The 27466-nt window shown below is 45.8% G+C and overlaps 1 protein-coding gene across 1 annotated transcript; it reads left to right on the forward strand.

Annotated features, from left to right (window-relative positions):
* The first annotated feature begins 531 nt into the window (after positions 1 to 531).
* On the forward strand, positions 532 to 23758 carry LOC142311198 (uncharacterized). Its single transcript, XM_075349392.1, has 5 exons — positions 532 to 601; positions 12527 to 12710; positions 16576 to 16770; positions 16855 to 16975; positions 21413 to 23758. Exons 2-5 carry the CDS (start codon positions 12633 to 12635, stop codon positions 22834 to 22836), a joined length of 1818 nt encoding a protein of 605 aa, XP_075205507.1. The 5' UTR covers positions 532 to 601; positions 12527 to 12632; the 3' UTR covers positions 22837 to 23758.
* The last annotated feature ends 3708 nt before the right edge of the window (positions 23759 to 27466 follow it).

Raw genomic sequence — 27466 nt, forward strand, 5'->3', positions numbered from 1 at the left:
TTCTAACACAGTTAGCAAACACAATGTACCATTAGAACACTGGAGTGGTGGTTGTTTGAAATGGGCCTCTATGAACCTATAGTATGTAGATACTGCATTCAAAACCAGACGTTTGCAGCTAGAATAGTCATTTACCACATTAATAGCGTATAGAGTGTATTTCTGTTTAATTTAATGTTAGCTTCATTGAAAAAAAATGTGCTTTCTTTCAAAAATAAGGAAATATCTAAATGACCCTAAACTTAGGTGATAAAGTTAAGATAAAGATAATAATAATAATTAATAATAATAAAAAAGTTGTGGAACTCTTTTGAATTGCGTCTTGCCTATACATAAGCATAAGATAAAATAAAATGTATTAGTATCACAGTGTAATTAGTGCCATAGGTCTGTATATCTAAATCTAAACATGAGCACTAGTCACACCCAAGATGGCTCCGCAATATAGGACAAAAAAGAAAGAACAGTGTTCCCTCTTGTGGTTACTGTTCTAGCAACAGCCAGAAACTACAACTCCCATAACGCCTTGCGTCACCAACTACTTCCAGGTTGCCTTACTCTCCCTGCTGCATGTGAGAAACAATCTAACTTACAAAGGAAGGTAATAAGTCTGATGTATGATGTGTGCAGCATAATGTAATGGCTGATAATGTATAATGGGGCTTCTTATTAAGAAGCAGGAAATGTAATTAGTGGGAGGGTATTATGAATGTTGTCATTTTAGGGGACATATATAATGGCTCTAAGTAAATGCCTGTTCTATTAGCAAGAGTGGGGGGACATAATGGCAGCTGGAGTCCACTGAGCTCATGTATCGGCTTCTCATATATCAGTGGGAGTTCAGTAAGTGACAGCCGCTGATACATCCGAGCACAGCAGTCATCAGTCGGAGACGGGTAATTGGAGGCAGGAGAGACACAAGTTTCCAAACATGTGAGATTAAATTTAATTTTTATTTCTTAAATCAATAGTACACATGGCAATAAAAAACTTTGTAATATATCTTATCAGACAAATCTGTGTTATTCTCCACCAGGACTGATCATTCACTCCAAAGGCTGCTTTACACGCAGCGACATTGCTAGCGATGTCGCTCATGAAAGCACCCGACCCCGTCGTTTGTGCGTCACGAGCAAATCGCTGCCCGTGGCGGACAAAATCGCTAGTACCCGTCACACATGCTTACCTTCCTAGCAACGTCGCTGTGGGCGGCGAACAACCTCTTTTTTTTTAAGGGGGAGGTTCGTGCGGCGTCGGAGCGACATCACACAGCGGCCCGCCAATAGAAGCGGAGGGGTAAAGACCAGCCACATTAATGACACGCCCACCTCGTTGCCGGCAGGACGCAGGTACGTTGTTCGTCATTCCCGGGGTGTTACACCTAGCAATGTGTGCTGCCTCAGGAACGACCAACAACCTGCGTCCTGCACCAGCGGCAGCAACGATATTTGGGAAATGAATCGTGTCAACGATCAGGTGAGTAATTTCGATCGTTAACACTCGCTTATAGGTGTCACACGCAACGACGTCGCTAACAACGCCGGATGTGCATCACAAATTCCGTGACCCCGACGACTTATTGATAGCGATATCGTTGCATGTAAAGCCCCCTTTACTTCTTGGGTAACCTCTATATTCAGGGAAGACATTACCGAGATAGATGGCAGTTGGTGTTTTTAAGATTCAGTGATTGGATGAGCTGGAGACATTCCGCTGCAAGTTCTCCTGAAATGTCAGTTACAGTTCTCCATAGAACTTTATGAGCACCAACTGTCATCTCCTATGTCAGTAATGGGAAAGACTGTAATCACAGAAGACCGACTTTACACAGCAATTGACACTTTTGAGACTGAATGATCAGTCCAGGAGGGGAAATAAACAGATTTCTCTGATAAAATATATTACAAAGTTTCTTATTTTCACATCTAGTATTAATTTATTAAGTCTAAAAACTAAAATGATGGTTACTCTTTCAGAAGTTCATTTTTTGTTAATCCTATGCTGTTCTATTGTTAGGGGTGTCCCTTTTTTTTTTTTTCTTTTCTTGTGAACCAATGATCTACATAAAACTTCGTAAACATGTCTCACTTTGGTCTGATTATGGAATGGAATACACACAGGAAACAGATCTGTTCCATGAAAGACACAAATGGTGGGCAATCGTATGAATTAACTGTAATAGGGTCTAAGGGACGTCATTACAACAGCGCTGCAGCCTATAATAACTGAGCTCAGTGGCTATGCCCAAGTTGACAGCACGGGCTGCTCAGGGCCGGCAGCTCACTGATTGTCTGCAGCGCTGTTGGTGCAATGTCAGTGTTGCAGACAATAATGACTCGCCCACCCCAGGGCTATGGGACACCCGGTGCCGGGCCGGACTAGTCCGGTGGTAGTCAGTGGTGGCTGGGCCCGGCTCCGTGGCCCTGGTGGGTGTCAGTTGAATATGTGGCTGATGAGTTAAAGTTAATGTTCGTGACGCCACCTGTGGTATGCGGCTATTAAGCCGCCGCTGCTATGGGAGAACTCCGGGGTGATGTTATGGCAGCTATGATGGTACTGCTCCCCACAGGTGGAGCGATGCCCCGGGATACCGTTGGTGCCCGTGAAAGTCTATGGTGTTGTGTGGCTAACACGGTGCAGGGCCGACAGGCGAGGAAAGAACCAGGCACAAACAACAGTCTCTTTACCTTCTCCTCTTTTACTCTGGGAACAGTCCAGTCCTGGGAGACCGTTACAGGTGGTGATGGGGATCCGGTCGGCCTGGAAGTACTTGGGATGATCTTTCTGGCCAGCTGAGTATGAGGCCTACTCCTGTACTTTGCTTTGTGATGATAGGACCCTGCTTCTCTGAATCCAGCAATGGCCCTCTTCGCTGCTGGGACCAATAGCACGTCCCTTCTTTCTGTAGGTGGCTGCGCAGACCCTCTCTCTGGTGCTTCTCCGCTGGAGTCCACACCGGGCCCTGATGCTACAGCTGTACCTTGGATGTTTCTGGGCCAGGGGCTTGCAGCTCTCCTGCCCTTCGGACTCGGCTACCAGGGACGGATTTTATACCCTGGCAACCACAGACTCCGATGTCTGAGTCTCTCTGCTGCCTCTCAGCTATTCCTGCTTCTCTGGGCCAAGCTGCTCCAGCTCCAGGCCCCAGATTCACAGGACAGCTCACTCTGCGTCTGTTCACTTCCACTACTCCCTTCAGACTGACTCCACTTCCTCCCTCTGGTCAGGTAGAGGAAGGCTCCCTGGAATTCCAGGTTCAGAGCTCCCCCTGCTGGCCGGAGGGAGAACTGTGTTGGGTGTTAAACCTGCTGGCCAATGGATCTCCCAATTACCTCCAGGCTCAGCATTAACCCTTTGGGAGGGCAATGCTGTTGTGGCGACCAGGTCCTAGGGCGCCACACTCCCCCTTAGTTAAATTCAGTACTCCCGGACTGTGGAAACAACACATAACATGTCATACATTTCATCCCAATATGGGAGGCACATTCTCTTTAACGTTACAAATTCAAACAGTACTATAAGAGTCCAGTGTGGCTCCCTGCCGGGTGTCCATTACACTGCTCCATGGGGGACCCGCCGCGATAAAACCCCCAACGTAGGCTCTGGGCGTGCGTCAGAGCATTGATGACCCCACTCTATGCACGCCGGACGGGTTTTTCTTCAGGGGTGTCGAGCACACTGGTGCTAACTATGAACAATTTAGGTGTTGGCCACCCATAGTCCAGTGGCCCAATTGTCCATTTTCACAATCAAAGAAAAAGAAAAACATTTTGTACACAACATTACAGACATTTCGCATAACTATTTACATTCCAATAAATACTCTTTCTTTCTCCTTTATACATTTGATTCCCTATACCTTAGAGGGGGTTGTCCCCGAGTGCTGCGTTGGGACCTGCGTAGCTCTGGTGTTTGTCCCTGACTACTTAGTGTGTCTCCTATCTCAGCACTACCGGTAGGCCTAACCCCAATAGGTATGCATGATGATCGCCCATGTGGTCTAAGAGTCGCCAAGGGTATGACAGGTTCACCACTGACAGGGGGTTGATCCTCCTGTTCCACTGCTGGCGTGTCACCTCGTGTCGGGGCGGACGGTTCTTTGGGTGGATCCGGAACCTGTTCTGTTTCTGGCTCGACCAACTGTGGGAACGTCAGGACCGGTACCACTACGGCACCATTTATGCGGGTCCAAGTCTTGGGGAATTTGCCGAGGATTGTTTGTATCATCTCTTCCCCCTCTTCTCGAACTTCCTCCACTTCCTTTTGAACTTTGCACCGCTCAGGGCACGTCTTCAGGCGGTCTCTGGATACTGCTTGACAAGTCTTGCCTTCATCCTTGCTTATGAGGCACACCTTACTGTTGTCAAAGTTGGAGGGGATAATGGTGTAGGGCTCGTTTTCCCACTGATCATCCAATTTATGCGTCCTCCGCTTCTTCTTGAGGACTTGTTCTCCAGGTGCTAAGGGAGTTGCTGGGGCCGTTTGATTGTACTGCTGTTCTTGTCTCGTTCTTGCTTGAGACAGGCTCCTTTCCACGCACTCCTGGACCTTACGGTACCGCTGCTGCCGTTCTGCATCCCAATCCTCTATTTCTTGAACCGCCTCAGGCGACACAGTCCCCATCTCAAAGTCTACAGGCAACTTGCCTGGTCTGGCTCGCATCAGGTAAGCGGGGCTGCAGTTGGTCGAATTCACTGGGATGTGGTTGTACAAGTCTACCAGATCTGGCAACTTTTCTGGCCATTGGTTCCTCTCTTCCAGCGGTAGGGTCTTCAGCATATCAATAACCACATGGTTCATTTTCTCGCACAGTCCATTGGTCTGGGGGTGGTACGGTGTGGTTCGAATTTTCTTACAACCGTACATGTTACAGAACTCTTGGAACACTTCAGCCTCGAATGCAGGACCCTGATCCGTCAGTACCCTTTCCGGATAGCCGTGCGGTCGACAAAAGGATGCCTGGAACGCTCTAGCTGCCGTCCTGGCTGTCTGGTCCTTCACAGGCACTACTACCAGGAAACGAGAGTAATGGTCCACAATGGTGAGGGCGTACACATAGCCTGACCGGCTTGGTGTTAACTTCACGTGGTCCAGGGCCACCAACTCCAGGGGCTGCTTCGTGACAATTGGCTGTAGGGGAGACCTTTGGCTGGCATCATCCTTCCGCCTCAAGTTACACGGGCCACAGTCTCGGCACCATTTCTCGATCATCTTTCTCATGTGCACCCAGTAGAACCGATCACGGAGTAAGGCCTCCAACTTCTTCCACCCGAAGTGCCCGGCGTTATCATGATACGCTGCTAGGACCATTGAAGCATCCCTCTGCGGAACCACTATCTGCCAGACAAGTTCATTTGTTCGATAGTTGACATATCTCTTGCAGAGCTTGCCTTGGTAGGTGAACAGTCGTCCCCTCTCTTTCCACAACTGCTGGGCTTCTTCTGGAGCATCTGGGCCAAGATGAGTCTCAGCTTGTGCTAGCTTTTCTTTGACCAATCGCACAGCCGGGTCACCGTTCTGTGTCTCTTCCCAATTATGGTGGAGTAATGGGTTAACCGAGACCTCGTGTTGGCTCGAGCGCTTCACTCCCACAGCATGCTCACACTGGGAAACACCCTGATGATGGAAAGCCGGTAACTCTATCTCTTCGAGTTCATCCAGGTCTTCTCCAGATTCGGGTAAGTGAGGCATTCTGGACAGCGCATCAGCATTGTTATTCTTCTTGCCAGCCCGATACTTGATGGTAAAGTCAAAGTTAGACAGCCGGGCCATCCACCGCTGTTCCAACGCACCTAACTTGGCTGTTGCCAGGTGTGTCAACGGATTGTTGTCCGTGAAGATGGTGAACTTGGCCGACGCCAGATAGTGCTTGAAGCGTTCAGTCACTGCCCAAACAATAGCGAGGAACTCCAGCTTGAAGGAACTGTAGTTTTCTGGATTCCTTTCTGTGGGCCGAAGCTTCCTACTGGCGTACGCTATCACCTTCTCTCTGCCTCCCTGCACCTGGGACAACACGGCTCCCAGGCCCACGTTGCTGGCGTCTGTATACAGTACAAACGGCTGGCTGTAGTCAGGGTAGGCCAGAATTTCTTCTCCCGTGAGAGCCCCTTTCAGCTGGACAAAGGATGTTTCTAGTTGGCTGCTCCATTCAAAGGGAGGGCTCTGCTTCTTAGCCTGCTTTGGCTGGCCCACCAGGAGATCTTGAAGGGGCGCTGCTATCTTGGTGAAACCATCAATGAACCTTCGGTAGTAGCCCACCAGCCCAAGGAACTGCCGCACCTCCTTTACCGTGGTGGGTCTTGGCCAGTCCTTGATTACGGTGACTTTCTCCGGATCAGGTGCCACACCTTCTGCGCTGACCACATGACCCAGGTACTGTACCTTTGGCTTCAAGAGGTGACATTTGGACGGCTTGATCTTCAGGCCATATTTTGACAAAGACTCAAACACTTCTGCTAAGTGCTTCAGGTGGTCTTCATAAGTCTTGGAGTAGACTATAACGTCATCCAGGTACAACAGCACGGTTTCGAAGTTGTGGTGGCCCAAGCAGCACTCCATCAACCGTTGGAATGTCCCTGGGGCGTTGCAGAGCCCGAATGGCATACAGTTGAACTCGCAGAGGCCCATTGGCGTCGTGAATGCAGTCTTCTCCTTGTCCGCCTCTGCCACGGGAACCTGCCAATACCCACTGGTGAGATCCAAGGTGGAGAAATAGTTAGCTGACTTTAAGGCTGTTAGTGACTCCTCTATTCTGGGTAGTGGATAAGCATCTTTATGTGTAATGCGGTTAATTTGCCTGTAATCTACACACATTCTCATTGTACCATCTTTTTTCTTTACGAGCACTAGTGGAGCTGCCCAGGGGCTACAACTATCTCTGATAACCCCGGCCTCCTTCATTTCCCGTAACATTTCTTTGGCACGCTGATACTGTGCGGGGGGTACAGGGCGGTATCTCTCTTTAACGGGAGGATGATCACCCGTGGGGATTTGATGTTTAACCCCTTTCACCTGCCCAAAATCTAGGGGGTGTTTGCTGAAGACCCGCTCGTACTCCTGTACCACCCGGTAAACCCCATGCTTTTGGTGTGAGGGGGTGGAGTCGGTGCCCACATGTAAGTTTTGGCACCAGTCTTCCAGCTGCCCCTTGGAGCCATTGTCTTCCGCCTGGTCGGACGGGATCAAGGGTTCCACTGCTTTGATGGTGTTGTTGCTGACAGTGTACAGTTTTGCTACAGTGGCGTACCGGGGCAATTTGGCTTCCTCCTCCCCACAATTCAGGACACGGATGGGCACTCTCCCCTTGCGGACGTCTGCTACCCCTCTGGCTATCAGGACTCCAGGCCTGCTGTCTGAATACACCGGTTCTACCAAGGCATGGTAATCCTGACCCTTGAGGCCTATTGCTGCCCGACACCATATCAACATTTCACTTCTTGGGGGTATTGCAATGGGGAGGGGGTCACTTACCCTCACACTGCCAATTTCTCCTCCGGCCAGCTCTACCTGCTGCCTCCTCATCAGGGCTCTGATCTCCCTCTGTAGGGCACGCTGCTGCCCGGAGCTGGCAGTTTCAGACGCCTGTTGCAACAAAATTATCACTTCGGCAACACAATTTTCTATCACATTTGTACCAATGGTTACCAATGGGTCAGATTCTTTGCGATCAATATCTACAATTATCATCCCCTGACATGGCAATTCTACCCGCCCCACTTTAATGGTTACTTCTTTGTACCCAATTTGAGGTAAGGGCTGACCATTACTGGCCACAATTGTTAAATCATCATCTGGGCCATGGTCAATGTCTGAATCAGCCCAATATCTTTTGTACAGTTTGTAGGGGATGGTTGTTACCTGGGACCCCGTATCCAGGAGGGCATTCAAAGGGATCCCATCCAGCACAATAGGAAGGACCGGTCGTCCTCCCACATACTTGCTGCGGCTGGGTGTTGAGCCGGGCTTCCTTACACCTGGGGGTCGGCTCCTGGCCCCAGGCTCGGCCCATTTAAAGGACAGTATCGTGCAATGTGGCCCGCCTGGCTGCAGCGGCGGCAGATCGGTTGTCCCGTTGAATCATACCGGTCTGTGTCTCTGCCTCGGGTCGGCGGAACCCTCCTCTGTCGCATCCATGGGACGTCATCTGGGCTGGAGGCCAACTCGATTCTTGCAGGCGATGGGGTCACTTGTAGAGACTGCACGGTCTTGGCAAGGGCAGCCACAGTCTTGGTCAGCTCCTGGACCTGCTGTCTGAGCTCTGCAGTGGGATCCTTATCCAGGGACTGCGCCTCAGCCCCTGCAGTGGCTCGTGTTGCAGGCACCACCCCGGGGTACGTGATAGCAAGAGGCCGGAGGGGTACTGGGTCATTCGGTGTAGATTCTCTCAGTACCCGGATGGCCTGGTCCTTAAACTTTGCAAAGTCCAGAGCAGGGTTCTGCAGGACCATGATACGCAGCTGGGTCCTGTGGGCATCTGACAGGAGCCCCTCTATGAACTGCTCAGTTAGGAGTTTGTGTTCCTCACGTACACTCTCTGGGTCCACTTGTTTAACCGCTTTCAGGGCCTCTTGCAGGTTTAGGGCATAGTCCCTTATGCTGTCTGTGGCCCGCTGCTTGCACCCAAAGAATCTCATCTTTATCTCTGCTGCGGTGCGGGTGTCAAAAGTACTCTTTAGCTTGGCCAGTATCTGGGTTACTGTCCCTTTATCTGTATCAGGCCAGGACTTCACTTCACGCTGGGCTGCGCCGGCTAGCTGTCCCATTAATATGCCCACCTTCTGGCTCTCAGTCAGCGGATACACCCGGAACAAGCTGTGCAGGCTTTCTCTGAAGTCGCTCAAGGTATGGGACTCCCCGGAGTACTGCGGCAGCCATTCTGCGCCCGGTATGTACGGCATGGTGATCGGCATTACCGGCGCTACAGCGGGGGATGGGGCGACGGCGACAGGGATCGCTTCGGCTGGTGCTGCGGCGTCTCGGGCTATGGCAGCCACCTGCCCTCCCTCTGCGTCGGACATCTTCCTCCCCCTTAGTGAACCTTACCAGGCTCCGTTCACTTTTCAAATTTCCTTCTGGGTCGCGCGGGGTTAACAGCGCTCTGCTCTGATGGCGCGCTCCCTTCGCGCTCTTTGTCAGGCACGCCCCCCTTCTTCCTGCGCTCAGTGAGGCTAATGGCGGCGGCAGTTTTCAAACAGTGAAACACGCAGTAATACAGTCTTTAAAGCGCAATTCTTCAGGCGCACAGTACCCGGTGTGACCGGGCACGAAATCCTGTTCGTGACGCCAAAAGTTGACTCGCCCACCCCAGGGCTATGGGACACCCGGTGCCGGGCCGGACTAGTCCGGTGGTAGTCAGTGGTGGCTGGGCCCGGCTCCGTGGCCCTGGTGGGTGTCAGTTGAATATGTGGCTGATGAGTTAAAGTTAATGTTCGTGACGCCACCTGTGGTATGCGGCTATTAAGCCGCCGCTGCTATGGGAGAACTCCGGGGTGATGTTATGGCAGCTATGATGGTACTGCTCCCCACAGGTGGAGCGATGCCCCGGGATACCGTTGGTGCCCGTGAAAGTCTATGGTGTTGTGTGGCTAACACGGTGCAGGGCCGACAGGCGAGGAAAGAACCAGGCACAAACAACAGTCTCTTTACCTTCTCCTCTTTTACTCTGGGAACAGTCCAGTCCTGGGAGACCGTTACAGGTGGTGATGGGGATCCGGTCGGCCTGGAAGTACTTGGGATGATCTTTCTGGCCAGCTGAGTATGAGGCCTACTCCTGTACTTTGCTTTGTGATGATAGGACCCTGCTTCTCTGAATCCAGCAATGGCCCTCTTCGCTGCTGGGACCAATAGCACGTCCCTTCTTTCTGTAGGTGGCTGCGCAGACCCTCTCTCTGGTGCTTCTCCGCTGGAGTCCACACCGGGCCCTGATGCTACAGCTGTACCTTGGATGTTTCTGGGCCAGGGGCTTGCAGCTCTCCTGCCCTTCGGACTCGGCTACCAGGGACGGATTTTATACCCTGGCAACCACAGACTCCGATGTCTGAGTCTCTCTGCTGCCTCTCAGCTATTCCTGCTTCTCTGGGCCAAGCTGCTCCAGCTCCAGGCCCCAGATTCACAGGACAGCTCACTCTGCGTCTGTTCACTTCCACTACTCCCTTCAGACTGACTCCACTTCCTCCCTCTGGTCAGGTAGAGGAAGGCTCCCTGGAATTCCAGGTTCAGAGCTCCCCCTGCTGGCCGGAGGGAGAACTGTGTTGGGTGTTAAACCTGCTGGCCAATGGATCTCCCAATTACCTCCAGGCTCAGCATTAACCCTTTGGGAGGGCAATGCTGTTGTGGCGACCAGGTCCTAGGGCGCCACAATAACAGACTCTGGGAGCAGCAGTGGAGTCTCACCGGGTAGAGTGAGTAAAGTACAGTTCATTTTTTTAAAACAAACTGCAGCCGATGGATGTGTTTTTTGAATCCGGAAAACTTCTTTAACATGCCTGTCATTTTACTTGAAGAAATAGTGCCATGTTTGCTGCCATTTTTCTTTCTTAGAAAATTATGGAACCCATGATGGAGGCTCAAACATATGTGTGTTAACACAGCCTTGTATTTCTGAATCTGCTGTATTCTTTCTATTTGGCCATTATACAAACACATAGGCCCCGATTCTTGAAGACTGGTGTTGTTCACAACAGTCTTGATGAGGGGCATGCTGGAGTCATAGGCATCGGAGAAATCCTAATGAATCCGATGCGTTTAGAAAGTGGTGAGCACCTCTGTGCACCTTGTCACAAATGTTACTCCAGTCATGCACTGGAGTAAGGTTTCTGTAAGGCATGCCGTAGCTCATGATATAGACAAGCTGAGCCGTCAGACTGTGACAGTTTGACAAAACTGTGTAAAACTGCCGTGGTAGTGCTAAGTCACACAATCTTTATGCAACCTTGAATTGCTCAAAAATTTGGTGATTTATTCAGTGTTTTACGCCAAATGTCTGGTAAAAAAACACTAAATTGAGCCAATATATTTCACCTTTGGTATAATAGCCCGTCAGGCCTGACCTGATATAATATAGATAGCATATTTTCATCACAGATCAACTTTATTTCCATTATTTAGGTAGCACATGGCATGCCTGCTTGGAAAGTATCTGGCACTATAATTTATAATTTTAGCAGGATTATACAACCACTGTAGCGTAATATTTTATTATCGCTACGTTTCCAGTAGCAACATCAGTGTGGTTGCAAGTATTTCATTAGAAGGCCACGTGCACACGTTAAGTATTTGGTGAGTTTTTTACCTCAGAATTTGTAAGGCCACGTTCACACTGTGAGTATTTGGTAGGTTTTTTACCTCAGCATTTGTAGCCAAAACCTGGAGTGGGTGATAAATACAGAAGTGATGCACGTGTTTCCATTATACTTTTCCTCTGATTGTTCCACTAAGGCTGCTTTCACACATCCGTTTTTTGCCGTGTGGCACAATACGGCGCTCTGCAGAAAAAATGTAATCTTTTTTTTTGCCGTCGGTTGCGTTTTTTCCCCGCATAGACTTGCATTAGCGCCGTATTGTGCTGCATGGCCTTGCGTTGCGTCCGTTTTTTGCCAGATGCGGAATATTTAGCCCATGCGGCGGCCGGATGGAATGTTGCGGCGAAAAAACTGCATCGCGCCGGATCAGGCGCGATTCACAATATAAGCCTATGGAGACCGGATGCGGCGTCCTGCGGCAAAAAACGCATCCGGCCGCCGGATTGCAGTTTTTTTGTACTGCGCATGCTCAGTATCAAACCGCATCCATCAAAAACCGGACGGGCTGCATGGAAAAACGTATGCAACGGATCCGTTTTTTTCGCCGCATCCGTTGCATAGGTTTTTGAGCCGGATTGGGCCGCTCAGCACAAACCGGATGTGTGAAAGCAGCCTTATCGTTTTGGCTTACTACTACTGAGGTAAAAAAAATACCAAATATTCAATTTGTGCACGTGACATTACACATACACAGCTAAAAAAAAGTCACCTGAGGTTAAAACTCACCAAATACTTGTGTGCACGTGGCCTTACAAATTCTGAGGTACAAAACCTCACCAAATACTTGTGTGCACGTGGCCTTACAAATTCTGAGGTACAAAACCTCACCAAATTCTTGTGTGCACGTGGCCTTACAAATTCTGAGGTACAAAAACTCACCAAATACTTGTGTGCATGTAGCCTTACAAATACTGAGGTAAAAAACCTCACCAAATACTCAGCGTGTGCACATGGCCTTTCAAATACTGAGGTAAAAAACTCACCAAATACTTGTGTGCATATGGCCTTACAAATACTGAGGTAAAAACTCACCAAATACTTGTGTGCATATGGCCTTACAAATACTGAGGTAAAAAACTCACCAAATACTTGTGTGCATATGGCCTTACAAATACTGAGGTAAAAAACTCATCAAATACGCAATGTCCAATGCCCTCGGATTGTAATATATAGTAATACGGTAGATATGGAGAAGTCAGCAGGGTGACTATCTTTTATTCCTGCAGATACTGGATAGCAGCTGAGGCCTTTCCTTAGGTCACACAAAGATGATCATCTGCTATAATCTGTGACCACACTCGGGAGATTTTACCAAAGACAAATTAGTACAAAATGGCAAAGGACAAATGCAAGGTGACTGAGAGGATCCTTGACCTAACCTTTGAGATCATCTACCTGCTAACTGGAGAGGTGAGGAGGTGTTAGGATAATGTCTCATGACATGTCTGTCTGTTTTCTTTCTGATTTTTGTGTATTCTCTTATTTATGAGGGTATCCACCACCCCTTATTTAGCAGAACAACTGGGCAGTGGTGTTCACTGGAAGATCAGTCATTTTACGGCTGTAAAGACTCAGAGATACATATATTTGGAGGCATTGGTAGACTCTCCATTTACTCCACAATGTCTACAGACAACACACATTAGATTAAACTCTATAAAAGCCGACAGTACTGCCATCGACCATCTAATGTATGAGGGGATCTACTGATCTCCCCAAAAGATGATTATGGGGATAAGGTTCCGCCAGTTTCAATTCAAATGCCAGACCCCTTTGTTCCCCTTTGAAAAATGCTGTTGCCAAAGCTTTTTGGTCTATGATTGTCTTATTATGACCCCTTCACCCCTGGACAATTTTCCATTTTCGTTTATCTCTTCTTCTTCCAAAAGCCATAACTTTTTTTATTTTTCATCCATGTGGCCATATGAGGGCTTGTATTTTTTGGGCCGAGCTGTACTTTTGAATGACTCCATTCATTCTGCCCCATATTGTACTGGAAAACAGAAAAAAATTCCAAAATTGCAAAAGAAAATGCAATGCCGCAATTTTTTCTTATTTTTTTTTTTCTTACAATGTTCACTATATGGTAAACCTGACCTGGCATTATGATTCCCCAGGTCAGTATGAGTTCGTAGATACCAAACATGTATAGTTTTACATTTACTGGAACTTCGTCATGACAGTGACAGGGGTCATCAGCTGACCTCTGGCTGTAATGACAACCCATCGGTGCCCCATGATCACAGCAGGGAAATGCGCAATCTTCGCTGGACCACATTAAATGCCGCTGTCAGATATTGACAGTGGGATTTAACTAGTTAAATCAGGTACCGGTACATCCAAGGTCGTGAAGGGATTAAAGAGAATGTTAACATTTTTTTGTTACCTCATCTAAGAGCACCATGATGTAGGGGCAGACTCCCTGATTCCAGTGATGTCACTTACTGAGCTGCTTTTTGTAGTTTAGTAATAATCTCTTGGTGATAAAATTGAGATTTGATTGAGAGGACTAGTAAACCTGCAATGTATGTAGTCGTCCATAATTATGAGCTGTTTATAACACCGCCTCTTCCACTGATTTGCAGCTTTCTGCCTATTATAAATAAAGAGCTGCCAATCAATGATGTGGATAGGGTTATACAGATCTCAGCATGTAGAGAATTGGTAGATCTGCAGCAGGGAAAGCTGATAATTTATGCACGTGGCAATACAAAATGTCATTATTTTTTTTTCTTATAGTTTTGCTATTTACATTTGGGGAAAAGTAATTGATTCAAAGAGTAACTAAACATTTTGTTAACATTTTTTTGTTGTTCTTTTAAATGCAAACAGATGCAGTAAAACAACTATACACATTATTGTATCCGTACTCCGATCTTTCTGCGTGCTTAGGCACACATTCCAGGTGCATTCCTTTTTTGCTCAATAGAAGTCTCAGGAGAACGTCTTCCCACATCAATCTGATTACAATTAAAAGGACAATAAAATGCTAAAAATATTAATAAATGTTTAGCTACTCTTTAAACATGTACCTATGTTTTTAAAAATGGAAAAAATGTTTTGAATTTTTATATTAGTCTTCTTAATAGACTCAACCTACAATTTCTTGATCGTCTATACCAGTGGTCTCAAACACGAGGCCCGCGGGCCGCATGCGGCCCCTTAGGCTGCTTGTTGCGGCCCGCAGACCCCCTGACGATCACAGCTCTGCAGTGGGCCGGCGCCGGCACGGCTTTATTACAGTTGATTCATTTGCGGTGCCGCCGCCGCACAGCGGAGCTGTCCGCACTATAGCAATGGCTCCTGCCCACCAAGCAGATGCAAGGAAGTGATGTCGCTGTATGATGTCGTCACCTTGCATCTGATTGGCCGACACAGCCATTGCTATAGTGCACAGAGCTCCTCTGCGCAGCACCGCAAATTATTCAACTGTTGTAAAGCCGTGCCGGCGCCGGCCCACTGCAGAGCTGTGATCATCACCGGGTCTGCTGGCTGCAACAAGAAAGTAAAGTACGTGCCCACTCTCAGGACTCGCGCCCTAGACAAAGAACTGACATGCTGCGTCTTCTGAAAGCCACACCGCAGGTCAGTGTTTGCTGCGAGCAGTACACAAACGGTGGTATGGGATTTCTAGGAATCCTGTCCACTCTGCTTGTACTGCACATCGCAGCTTTTTGGACGCAACTGAAACATGCTGCATCTAAAACGCTGCAAATAGTGATCGTGGGCCTAATAAGAGGGAACTGAGGAAAGATGAGGGTTTTTTTTGTGTATTACTAAAGGTTGAGCACAATACAACAGGATGGGCGCAATGCTACTGGGCACAAGGATGAGCACAATGCTACTGGGCACAAAGATGAACACAATGCTACAGGATAGGCACAATACTACTGGGCACAATACCACACGGATGGGCACAATACTACAGGGCACAAGGATGGGCACAATACTACAGGGCACAAGGATGAGCACAATACTACTGGGGTCAATACCACAAGGATGAGCACAATACAAGGATGACCACAATACTACAAGGATGAGCACAATACTACAGGGCACAAGGATGGGCACAATACTACAAGACTGAGCACCATACTACAGGGCACAAGGATGGGCACAATACTACTGGGCACAATACTATAGGGCACAAGGATGAGCACATTACTACAAGGATAGGCACAATACTACAAGGATGGGCACAATACTGCAAGGAGGGGTACAATACTACTGTACTATTGAGCACAATACTACAGGATGGGGGACATTACTACAGGGCACACGGATGGGGACATTACTGCAGCATGAGGACATTACTACAAGATGTTGGCTAAGATTACTACATGATGCTGTTAATTGTAAAACAATATTACAAGAAGGTGATAAAAGGTAAAAAACAAAATCAAAGCATGAATTATTTTTTTTTTTTGCCATTAAAAATGCTTTTTTATACATAAACAAAAATGTGCAGATTTGTCATAATAAACAAGCAAAAACTGTTCAAAAAAAGTGGCCCAAAAGGTGTGTAAAAAAAATTAATGGAATCCCTAAAAATGTAACTGGGTCCTGCAAAGAATGCGGCCCCTCTCAATTGTTTTTTCTATGTGTGGCCCATACACACAGCTGAGTTTGAGACCCCTGGTCTATACAATACACAGTCATTGCACTGTAAAATTACTGATGTCTTATGAATATTACAGGTTCATTAGAATTATACCAGACATAGAGGACTTCAGAAGGCCCCTAACTGCCAAGAAAACCCAACTGCACTTAGCAATGGCATTTTGCAGGGTGGAGGGCGGGAGGGGGGGGTGTCAATGGACTCCTCAACCTGAAGGTAACCATGTTAGAGGTGTACTAGATGTTGCTGTCTTGCTTGACAGTGGCATTTAAGAAGTTAAACCTATGCCAAATTACTCCATGGTGTGCAGTCTCAACTCCTAAGCCTGTTCCCTATAGTGAAAGCACATGTACAGTGGTCATTGCTAACGTGTTATAGGGATACTTCTTAACAGTGATAAACATATGTCCAAGTTGCTGCATCTGGCATTGAATTTCAACTCCAAACCATATGTTGATTACCTTGATACCTTGAATAAATCTAAAACACTGGAAAATGTCTTTAATACACAGACATGACCATATAGGTGAGACATTCTGGAAAATATCTAACATAGACAGACTCCTGTCCCTATTAATAACAGGCATGACTAGAGAGGTTAGGGATCCTGGGAATGTATATAAAATGTCATTAAACAATGTTTCTCTTCATACATAGGATTATACAGTGATGAAGAAGACCTCTGGAGAATGTGTAACCTCCAGCAACTATCCGAGCATCTCACTAGGATGGCGTCAGAACCAGATCTCAATCGGGAAGGGGTCTTCACCTAAGTCTCTGTTACATGATAGAAACTATGAGCAGAAGATCTTAGACCTCACTAACAAGATCATTGAGCTGCTAACTAGAGAGGTGAGCACTGCTGGGAATACTGGGACATTATACAGTAACTCAAGGATGATGTGTCTGGATGATGACTGTATCATTATGTGTCAGGTTCCTATAAGGTGTCAGGATGTCACTGTCCATTTCTCCATGGAGGAGTGGGAATACATTGAGGAACACAAGAAGGATCTCTACAAGGATGTCCTGATGGAGGACCTAGAAGTATCACCAGGTAAAATCTGTTCAGTCTGTGGTTATATTATAATATAATACCTGAAATCTGTTCTATACAGTGATTATAATCGGTGCCTTGAAAAAGGATACATAACGTGTGAACTTTTCTACTTTTTTTTTTTTATGTTACACCCATTAACTTAAATGTATTTTATGTGATATACCAATACTAAGTAGCAAGTATTTGTGTAGTGTAAAGGAAATAATACATGGTTTTCTAAGTATTGAAAAAATATAAATCTGAAAATTTGTATTCAGCCCCCCTGAGTCAATACTTTGTAGGACCACCTTTCACTGCAAATACTGCTACTCCAGTGCCTTGAAAAAGTATTCGGCCCCCTTGAATTTTTCATCCTTTTCCCACATTTCAGGCTTCAAACATAAAGAATTTAAATTTTATGGTGAAGAATCAACAAGTGGGCTACAATTGTGAAGTTGAACGAAATTTATTGCTTATTTTAAACTTTTATAAAAAATAAAATACTGAAAAGTGGGGCGTGCAATATTTTTCGGCCCCTTTTTAAGTTAATACTTTGTAGCGCCACCTTTTGCTGCGATTACAGCTGCAGTCGCTTGGGGTATGTCTCTATCAGTTTTGCACATCGAGAGACTGAAATTGTTGCCCATTCTTCCTTTGCAAACAGCTCAAGCTTAGTGGGATTGGATGGATAGCGTTTGTGAACAGCAGTTTTCAGCTCTTTCCACAGATTCTCGATTGGATTCAGGTCTGGACTGTGACTTGGCCATTCTAACATTGTTGTGTTCCTTGGTCTTCATGATGCTCTCTGTGCTTTAAACAGAACACTGAGACTATCACAGAGCAGGTGCATTTATACGGAGACTTGATTACACACAGGTGGATTAGGCTAAGTTCACATTTCCGTTGATTTGTATCAGTCACATGCGTCGCTTGACGCATGTGACTGATGCGCTGTTCAACGCTGTACAACGGATGACAAAGAACAGAATTCTTTGTCGGATTCCGTTGTGTGCGGGGGGCGGAGTTCGGGGGCAGAGCCGAGCGGGGGGCGGGGCCAAGTGCTGAGGATGTCAGTGGAAGTGCTGCGGTCTGCATGGCTGGGGACAGGTGAGTGTATGTATGAGTGAGTGTGTGTATGTGCATGTATGTATGTATGTGTGTGCACATGCAAAGTGCGGGAGGGGGCGGAGCCGAGCGGGGGGCGGGGCCAGGCGCTGAGGATGTCAGTAGAAGTGCTGCGGTCTGCATGGCTGGGGACAGGTGAGTGTATGTGTGAGTGAGTGTGTGTATGTGCATGTATGTATGTATGTATGTATGTGTGTGCACATGCAAAGTGCGGGAGGGGGCGGAGCCGAGCAGGGGGCGGGGCCAGACGAAGGTGTCAGTGCTTGTCTGCATGGCTGGGGACAGGTGTGTGTGTATGTATGTGTGTGCACGTGCGGGAGCGGGCGGAGCCGAGCGGGGGGCGGGGCCAGACGAGGGTGTCAGTGGCAGTGCTTGTCTGCATGGCTGGGGACAGGTGTGTGTGTGTGTACATACATGTGCGGAGTGCGGGAGGGGGCGGGGCCGAGCGGGGAAGTGTCGGCCTCCCTGCACACGTAACCAGCCTAAATATCGGGTAACAGCAAAGCACCCGATGTTTACCTTGGTTACCCGATATTTACCTTGGTTACGGGCCTACACCGCTTAGCGCTGGCTCCTTGCACCGTAACCAGGGTAAATATCGGGTAACCAACCAAAGCTGGTGACGTGTGCAGGGAGCCAGAGAGCATGCGCAGCGAAATCCGACGGATCTCGCTGCTCAAAAAACGTTACATGCTGCGTTCCTCCCGCCCGGCGGTCAGTCGTTCCACGACTGATCAGTCGGGCGGAGGGTGCAACGCAGCATCATCAGTCACAATCCGCTGCTCATACAAGTCTATGGGAGCAGCGGAATCCGCTAAACGGATTCCGCTGTTTACAAGAGCAGCGGATTGTGACTGATAGATTTTAGCGGAAATGTGAACTTAGCCTTATATTTATCATCATCAGTCATTTAGGACAACATTGGATCATTCAGAGATCCTCAATGAACTTCTTGAGTGAGTTTGCTGCACTGAAAGTAAAGGGGACTAATAATATTGCATGCCCCAATTTTCAGTTTTTTATTTTTAAAAAAGTTTAAGCAATAAATTTTTGTTTGACTTCACAATTGTGTCCCACTTGTTGTTGATTCTTCACCATAAAATTTAAATTTTTATCTTTGTTTGAAGCCTGAAATGTGGGAAAAGGTTGAAAAATTCAAGGGGGCCGAATACTTTCGGAAGGTGGCACTGTATTTATGCTGATGAAAAGTCTCCCCATAGCATGATGCTGCCACCACCATGTTTGATGATGGGGATGGTATTTTCAGGGTGACGTGCAGTGTTAATTTTCTGCAACACACAACGTTTTGCATTTAGCCCAAAAATGTCTACTTTATTCTCATCTGACCAGAGCACCTTCTTCGTCACGTTATTTGTGTCCCCTATATGCCAAGTGGAAGAAGATGTACTGGTCAAGTAGAACCAAAGTATAACTTTTTGGGCTAAATACAAATGCTATGTGTGGCAGAAAACTAACACTACATCACTCTGAGAACACCATCAAACATGGTGGTGGAAGATGTGTAATTCTGGTAGAGACATACCCCAAAACACTTGCAGCAGTAATTGCAGTGAAAGGTGGTCCTACAAACTATTGACTCACAGGGGCTGAATACTGCACAAATACAGTACACGTCAAAATTTTCAGATTTATATTTTTTAAATATTTAGAAAACCATTCATCATTTCCTCTTATATTTCACAAATATTTGCTTCTTTTTGCTGGCATATTACATACAATTCCAATAAAATGCATTTGTTTATAGGTGTAATATGATAATGCTCTTCAGATAGGCAAAAACGTTTGATTGTAAAATCCACAAACCGCTGTCTATAACTAGAAACACTAAGAGGTCTGACAATGAAAACCACCCATCTAGATTGTGATGCTCTGTATCTGTACCATGATTTATTGCAGTAGCAAGGAATCCCCATATGTACATACCGTGGCTCTGGTCATTTGCGAAATTTAGTTGCTTTTTTTTGTGATAAATCCTGACTTTTTTGTTGCTGACCTTGTCATAATGGTGCATGCAGTTTATGAACATGTTTTTCTAAAATGTACTGAATTAAAAACTCCACCGGAAACTTTTCAGCCAGGAACTGAAGTGAGAAGTAAGTCACATTTCATGAATTACTCTAAAACAATTCATATTTAATAGCCTGACACATGCTCCAGATTTAAAGGGAACCAAACAGCTAATACATGCCTCTCCATCAATGGGTAGCATGTATCAAACCCTGTTTGTGTGCCTTGTATGTTCAACTCTAATGCTGCTGCGTTTCAGGGAAAAACATATTTTAATAGCCACCAGGGAATGAGCCGCATAGGAGACTAGTTGGAAAAGCTGGTTCCCAGCGGCTTCTCCCCACCCTCTCTGATTAATGGTTTCTCCTTGTGTGCTTATTTACAATGACACCTGTCATTCTAGTGCAGCGGTCAGGAAGAAGCTGCTGCGGACCCGCCTGTACGACTAGTCACCTGTGCAGCTTGGTGGTCAGCGGCTATTAAACAAACCTGACTGAAATCATACAGTGTCTGATACAGGTTGCCCACGTATCGGGCAGCAAGTATTAGCTGTCATGTTCCCTTAAACGGGTATAGTCCCATATACTTAAAGTTCTTATGCAGGATATTACCCAGGCATTCAGATTTCCAATAATGGTCACTAGAGAAATCAGTTCATATTCTGATTGCTTTGTCTTTAGCTGTGTAATAACATCACTGGTAGACATCTCTTCCTGAGGGGCCATTGTAAGTCTTTGAGAATCTTTTTAGAGTTGATGATTCTTTTGTTCTGATAGACAAGTAACCAACTACTCTAAATTACAGATTTGCAACAAGATGCTTTTTGAAGGGTTACATAGGGTGAAAATCACATATGTCCACCTAGTTCAATATTTCTCCACCAGTTATACATTTTCCATTGCTAGATTATTTATAACCCACAATGCCATTTATCGTGAGAAAAACATCCTGCCCCTTATAAATGTCTGCCATTACTGCCTCTTGCGGTAGGGCATTCCACAGTCTGACTGCATTAATTATAAAGAACCATTTACTACTTAGCTGCCCGAATCGCCTTTCCTCTACACATAATTCACATAATTAATGCCCCCTGGTCTTTTCTAAGGTGTGAGTCATATGCCTCTCCTTTGTATTGAACACACACACACACACACACACACGATTTCTTTCTCACCAATCTTTTTCTTTATGGTTCTGCAAAATATATTCGTTATTGTTTACTTGCCTATATATTCTATATATTCCTAGCTGGAGTGAATGGGTAATTATATCCCAATATTAAATGTCTTTCCTTTATAACAGGTGACTGCAGTAGTATATGTACAATGGCAGGAGGTCATGGACCAACACCCACCCAAATGCAAACCACAGTAAAAAGATTTAAAGATGATGTTTCAAGAGAGAAGAAAACAAGGACTTCAGTAATAACATCAAACAACATGGATAATCTTAAGGAGCCTATCAAGTCGTGTCCAAACATGGTCACAGAACATGTGCTGCAATATTCTCCTCCTCATGATAAAGAGGGACCAGTATCATGTAATGGAGGAATCCTCCAAGCCCCCCAAATATCCACACCTACGGATCTTGCATGTCAATATCCATGTCTTCAGATTAAGGAAGAACTAGTGTCTTGTGATGAAATAAACCTCACAAAGGTGGACTTGAATTACTCGAAACAAAATATCCCAGCCCAATATAACAGGTATTTTGTACAAACCAAGAAAGATGAACTGACAGAAGCCATAACTGTGTTATATCATCCGGTAAAAGACAAAGTTGATAATGGACAATTGGCTGAAAACATGGAGAACACAGTTCTTAAAAGAAACCCAGTTAAACTTTTGAATGCAGAAAATCAGGAACAAAAATTAAAAACATTTATGTGTCCAAAGTGCAATAAAGATTTCCCAAATAGGCAGCTTCTTTCCCTTCATCAGAGAACCCACATCAGGGAGAAGCCATTTTTGTGTTCTAAATGTGGAAAATCTTTTTCCAAAATCACCCACTACATTAGACATCAGAGTGTCCACATTGGGGTGAAGCCATACACATGCGCTGAGTGTGGGAAGTCCTTTAGTGACCGCTCATACCTCAGCAGACATCAGAGAATGCACACAGATCTCATATCAAAGCCATTTAAATGTCCAGAATGCGAGATAAGATTCATGAACCAGTATGAACTGGTGGCCCACTGTAAAATCCACACAGGAAAGAAACCTTTCGAATGTTCACAATGTGGCAAACGATTCACTAGAAATTACCAGCTTCTTAAGCACGAGAAGGTCCACACAGGTGATGTGCCTTTTCTTTGTTCTCAGTGTGGAACTTGTTTTAGGAATAATGCCCTCCTCGAGAAACACCAGCAATACCATGCCAAAGAAAAACAGTTTTCCTGTTCAGAATGTGAGAAATCATTTTCAGATCGTTCACACTTTGTCCGTCACGTGAGGATTCACACTGGAGAAAAGCCATTTGTGTGTTCTGAATGTGGTAGATGTTTTAATGATAAATCCAGTATGTCCAGGCATCACAGACTTCACACAGGGGAAAAACCATATACTTGTTCTGAATGTGGTCAATCATTCAGGTACAGCTCCACTCTTCTCAAGCATCAAGAAGTTCACAATATCAGTAAACCCTACAAATGCCCGGAGTGTGACACATTTTTTATGAGCAATTCTGAACTTCTCGTACATTGTACAGTCCACTCTACAGGAAAATGATGTCCCCTCTACTCTCACAAAACTAGAGAGAAACCATAATAATTTTCTGGGATTGTTAAAGCTTAGCTTTTAAATGAATAATATATATCAGAATTGTAATAAATATGAAATGTACGGGCTTGTGTACTATGTATCTATTGTACAAGCAATGGGTTCAAAATAATTCCCATTTGTAGACATTGTATAATATTTCTCAATTTAGCAAATTCTGGGAAATCCGGGGTTCTGCCATATTGGTGTAAAGTTTGTGTATTCAGTAATATAATGCAATATTACTATTAATAGAGCCATATATAAATCCCTGGATTGTTTTGGACTACCTGATGGGAGACGCCATGTTGTGTGACCCTGAATAGCTGAAATTGCTGCGATATTTTACAACTGGCTCAAATTCTAGCCCTGGGACTTGAATATAGTACCTTGATCTAAGAAATGAAAATGTTGCCAAATCCCATCTGATTTAAAGTACACTAGAAACAGCACCATTCAATGCTATCAAATGTTTTGGTTGCGTCTAAAGAGGAAATGTCTATATTTCCGCAGTTATCAGGCGAGGTCTGCAAACAGGTGAACGCTCTGTCAATAAGGGACAACCGATTTAGGGGTTTAGTTTCCACAATACATTTCTATGTAATAGTGTAATTGAAAATTGCAGGGTGACCTGAAGAGGAAAGTGACCGGAGATTGTTCTAACACTATTCACATATGGAATCACCAGATCGTTTTCCAGTGCCAGATCTATTCAGGACAAGGTTGAGTATGTAGACTAACAGCATAGTATTGTCAGGTTTCAGGGTGTTTTCATCTCCAAATATCAAACAGAGCCACCTCACGCAAGAGGTGCCCACATTCTGAAAAGAGATCCGCCACTGGAGACATCATTTATACGGCATTTATCCAGGTGAATATTATTATTATTAAAGTGACCCAGAAGTAAGGTCAGCATATTAGAATACTGTCCTACAAAGTTGAATACCACTTTTAGAGATCGTAATAGAAAAAAGCTAAGGGGGATTGAAATCCCAATAAGAATAAAAGGTTGGTTATACATTTTACATAGAAGACATATATATTGTTTTTGTCTGTTCTTTAAATGGATACTTATGGGGAGATAAAAACATTTGTGTACTGTCCCTGCACTCATACGCTATAAAGCTGAGATGCCTAGTACACTTCTAGGTAGTATCTTTAGACCACTTTTAATTCAAGGATACAGAAGCCGCTCCTCACCCCTCCCGTATTGGACGTTACAATACATCATTGTGCTGTATCAGTCAGTCTCCTATAGCTGCTTCTGCAGCCCCTCTGCGGAAGCATCAGAAGACTGTACAGAGCATCTGGGACGTCACGCCCCCTGTTCTTGAACTGCAGCTATTATAGTAAGCAATGATGTGTGATGTGTCGTCCCATACGGAATGGGTGAGGAGAAGCTACTGTATAACTGATTTACAAGTGGTCTAGTGATACTAGACATGTACTAAGGGGAAACGTTTTCTCCTTGTGGAGACTGACAAACCAATCTGGCTGTGCGCACTTACCGGATTTTGCCGCGGATTTTTTGCGGTTTTGCTGCATGTTTCGCTGCAGAAAATGTTCATAACATCTCTGCAGTGAATCACCAGCAAAACCTATGGGCAAAAAAAATCCTGTGCGCACTAGGCGGAATTTGACAGCTGCATGTTTTGCTGCGGGATTCCCGCAGCAAAAACAATTGCATGTCAATTCTTTTCCGCACGTCGCTGCGGGATTTCACTCCATTGACTGCAATGTAATCGTGAAATCCCGCAGGGAATAACACAGGCAGCAAATTCTGTGTGGTTCATTGCGTTTTCCTGCGTTATTCCCTGCGGTATTTCGCGGTTTACCTCCGGTAATGTACATCGCTTGCGGTTTTGCAGGGAAGTGATGTCATTACAGGAAGAGAAAGCGGAGCAGAGAGTAAACACACAGATCACACACACACAGACATAGAACACAGACACATAGAACACACATAGAAAGAAAACGGAAATATAGAAAACAAAGAACGTGGGCTCCGCTGCATATTTACCATCCAGCCGAGGTAAGCACACAGCGGCGGCCCGATATTCTCAGGCTGGGGAGGGAGAGGGGCAGGGTTAATGTCCCCCGCCTCACTCCCCCCTCCCGCAGCCGAGAATATCAGCCGCAGCTGCCCCGGCACTGTCGCATGCATTATGCAGCAGCACCGGCGTGTCCCCGGCTCTTCCTGCTGCCGTGTAGCAGTGGCAGCAAGGTAATACAAGGGGTTAATGGTGGTGGATCACCGCCATTAACTCCAGGCTTGATCATGGCAGCGTCTATGTGACAGCTGACATGCTCAACCCGTAAGTAAAGTGAATAAAACACAGACACCGAAAAATCCTTTATTTTAAATAAAACAAACAAGCCTCGTTCACCATTTTATTAACCCCTCCCGCACCAAAGTTCCGGCGTAATCCACAGCTCCGACGTCCTGCGCTGCTTCCATCCAGCCGCGACTGTCACAGACACAGCGCTGAATGAATGCAGCAGACAGCAGAGGTAATTACCGGTCATTTCCCACGGCCGGTAATGTAAACTCACTGCCGACCGTGGGAAATGTAGCGATCTGTCCTCTATCTGTCTATCTATCCATCTGTCTGTCTATCTATCTACTATCTCAGAATTAAATGACTTTTTTTTTTTCTTTCAATGTGCTTTATTGCATTGAATGCAATAAAGCACATCCCAACCCGCACGCGGCAAAACCGCGAACAATACCGCGGCAAACCGCATGCGGTTTTCGGGTGCGGTTTGCCACGGTTTTTTACCGCGGGTGCGGTAATCTTTGAGAGCATGCGGAATTTTCTCAAGAAAATTCCATTTCCCAGTGCGCACATAGCCTTAAAGCTGTAATGCTCTTCTGTGAAATATTCAAAGACAGAAGTATCTGCAATTTAAGGTTCTGATCTGGCATAAAGGCGGCACGGTGGCTCAGTGGTTAGCACTGCAGCCTTGCAGCGCTAGGGTCCTGGGTTCAATTCCCACCAAGGACAATATCTGAAAGGAGTTTGTATGTTCTTCCCGTGTTTACGTGGGTTTCCTCCAGGTTATCTGGTTTCCTCCCACACTCCAAAAAAACATACTGATAGGGAATTTAGATTTTGAGCCCCAATGGGGAAAGTGTTGTCAATGTATGTAAAGTGCTGTGGAATTAACAGCGTTATATAAATAAAAAATATATATGGCTCATTACAGGGTCACTATTGACTTTTAGGATTGGTTTTTCCAATAGGTGACACTAGAGGAATTCGTCTCCTTCCTCCCTGAAGAGATAATTTAGGCAAGTACCAGGCATCTCAGCTTTATAGTGTATGAGTACAGGGACAGTACAATTTTTTTTTTTTTGTTAATCTCCCCAGAGTACCCCTTTAATGTACATTTGCTCCATATCTGAGGTTATCTTTTGTCAATGATATGTGTTATATGCCCAGTCTGCGTACTGATGTACATTGTTTTCATTCAAAATGTTATTACTTAGCAAAACTTTCTGAAAATGTTATATAAAAAGAGCAGGCAGAGCTAAGTAGTTTCATATATAGTTTTGTGGGAAAAGATTCAGTTTAACCTGTGTTTTATTCATTCAGTCCTCTGCTGCTTTTTCTAGGATTTTTAGTTAAGTGGGCGGTACTAACAGCTTTCCTTGTATAAGTGTGCATAGTGCTATAGCTATCGGTCACTGATTGGACAGTCCACTGGAGCGAAAACCCCAGAAAGAGTGGAAGTTTAAGGCTCTGTGTGCACTAGAAAAGTGATTTTTCTCAAGAAAATTTCTTGAGAAACTTCTGGGAGTTGAAGATTTCTGCACCTGCGGAAAAATCCGCGGGAAAAACGCATGCGGATTTACCGCGGATTTACCGCAGGTTGCTCCCTGCGGTTTTGCAATAAATAATATAGATAATCGATAGACAGATAATGGATAGAGTGAAAGATGGATAGATGAATAGATAGGCCTGTTTCACACGTCAGTGATTCTGGTACGTTTGTGCTTTTTTTTAAACATACCAGAATCCCTGACATACGCAGACCCATTATAATGAATGGGTCTGCTCACACGTCAGTGATTTTTCACTGCACGTGTCTCCGTGCGGCGTACCCGCGTGTGCGTGATTGCCGCACGGAGACATGTCCATTTTTTTCTGGCATCACTGATGTCGTGGTCCGTGAAACACGTGCCAGAAAAAAACGTGCTTTTAAAATAAAAAACATTTTTACTCACCCGGCTTCAGCGGCGCTCTCTGCAGCCCGTGCAGCCTGCTGCTTCTGAGCCGGCTCATTACTGTCGCGCATATTCATGATGCACGACACAGCCGACCCGGAAGCAGCTGCTGCGGGGGTCAGAGCTGGCCGGATGCTGCACCGCGGGAGCGATCAGCACCATGGAGAGCGGGAGCGCGCACAGGCGAGTTGATTTCTAAGTGCAATCACGGGCCACGGAGAATGGAGCCCGGATTGCACTTAGACAACCCACGTGTGCCGTGATTCACGGCACATGCAGGGACATGTGCATGTTTTACGTGCCAGTGAAAAACGTCAGTGTTTTTCACTGACGTGTGAGACGGACCATAGATAGATAGATAAATGAGAAAGA

The sequence above is a fragment of the Anomaloglossus baeobatrachus genome, chromosome 5, assembly GCF_048569485.1.
Source record: "Anomaloglossus baeobatrachus isolate aAnoBae1 chromosome 5, aAnoBae1.hap1, whole genome shotgun sequence".
Taxonomy (NCBI): domain Eukaryota; kingdom Metazoa; phylum Chordata; class Amphibia; order Anura; family Aromobatidae; genus Anomaloglossus; species Anomaloglossus baeobatrachus.

Excerpts from the sequence above, each read along its gene's own strand:
- LOC142311198 (XM_075349392.1), top strand. The coding sequence starts at position 12,633 with ATGGCAAAGGACAAATGCAAGGTGACTGAGAGGATCCTTGACCTAACC. Across the intron at positions 12,711-16,575 it reads TCTACCTGCTAACTGGAGAG|GATTATACAGTGATGAAGAA; the intron begins GTGAGGAGGTGT and ends CTTCATACATAG. Across the intron at positions 16,771-16,854 it reads TTGAGCTGCTAACTAGAGAG|GTTCCTATAAGGTGTCAGGA; the intron begins GTGAGCACTGCT and ends ATTATGTGTCAG.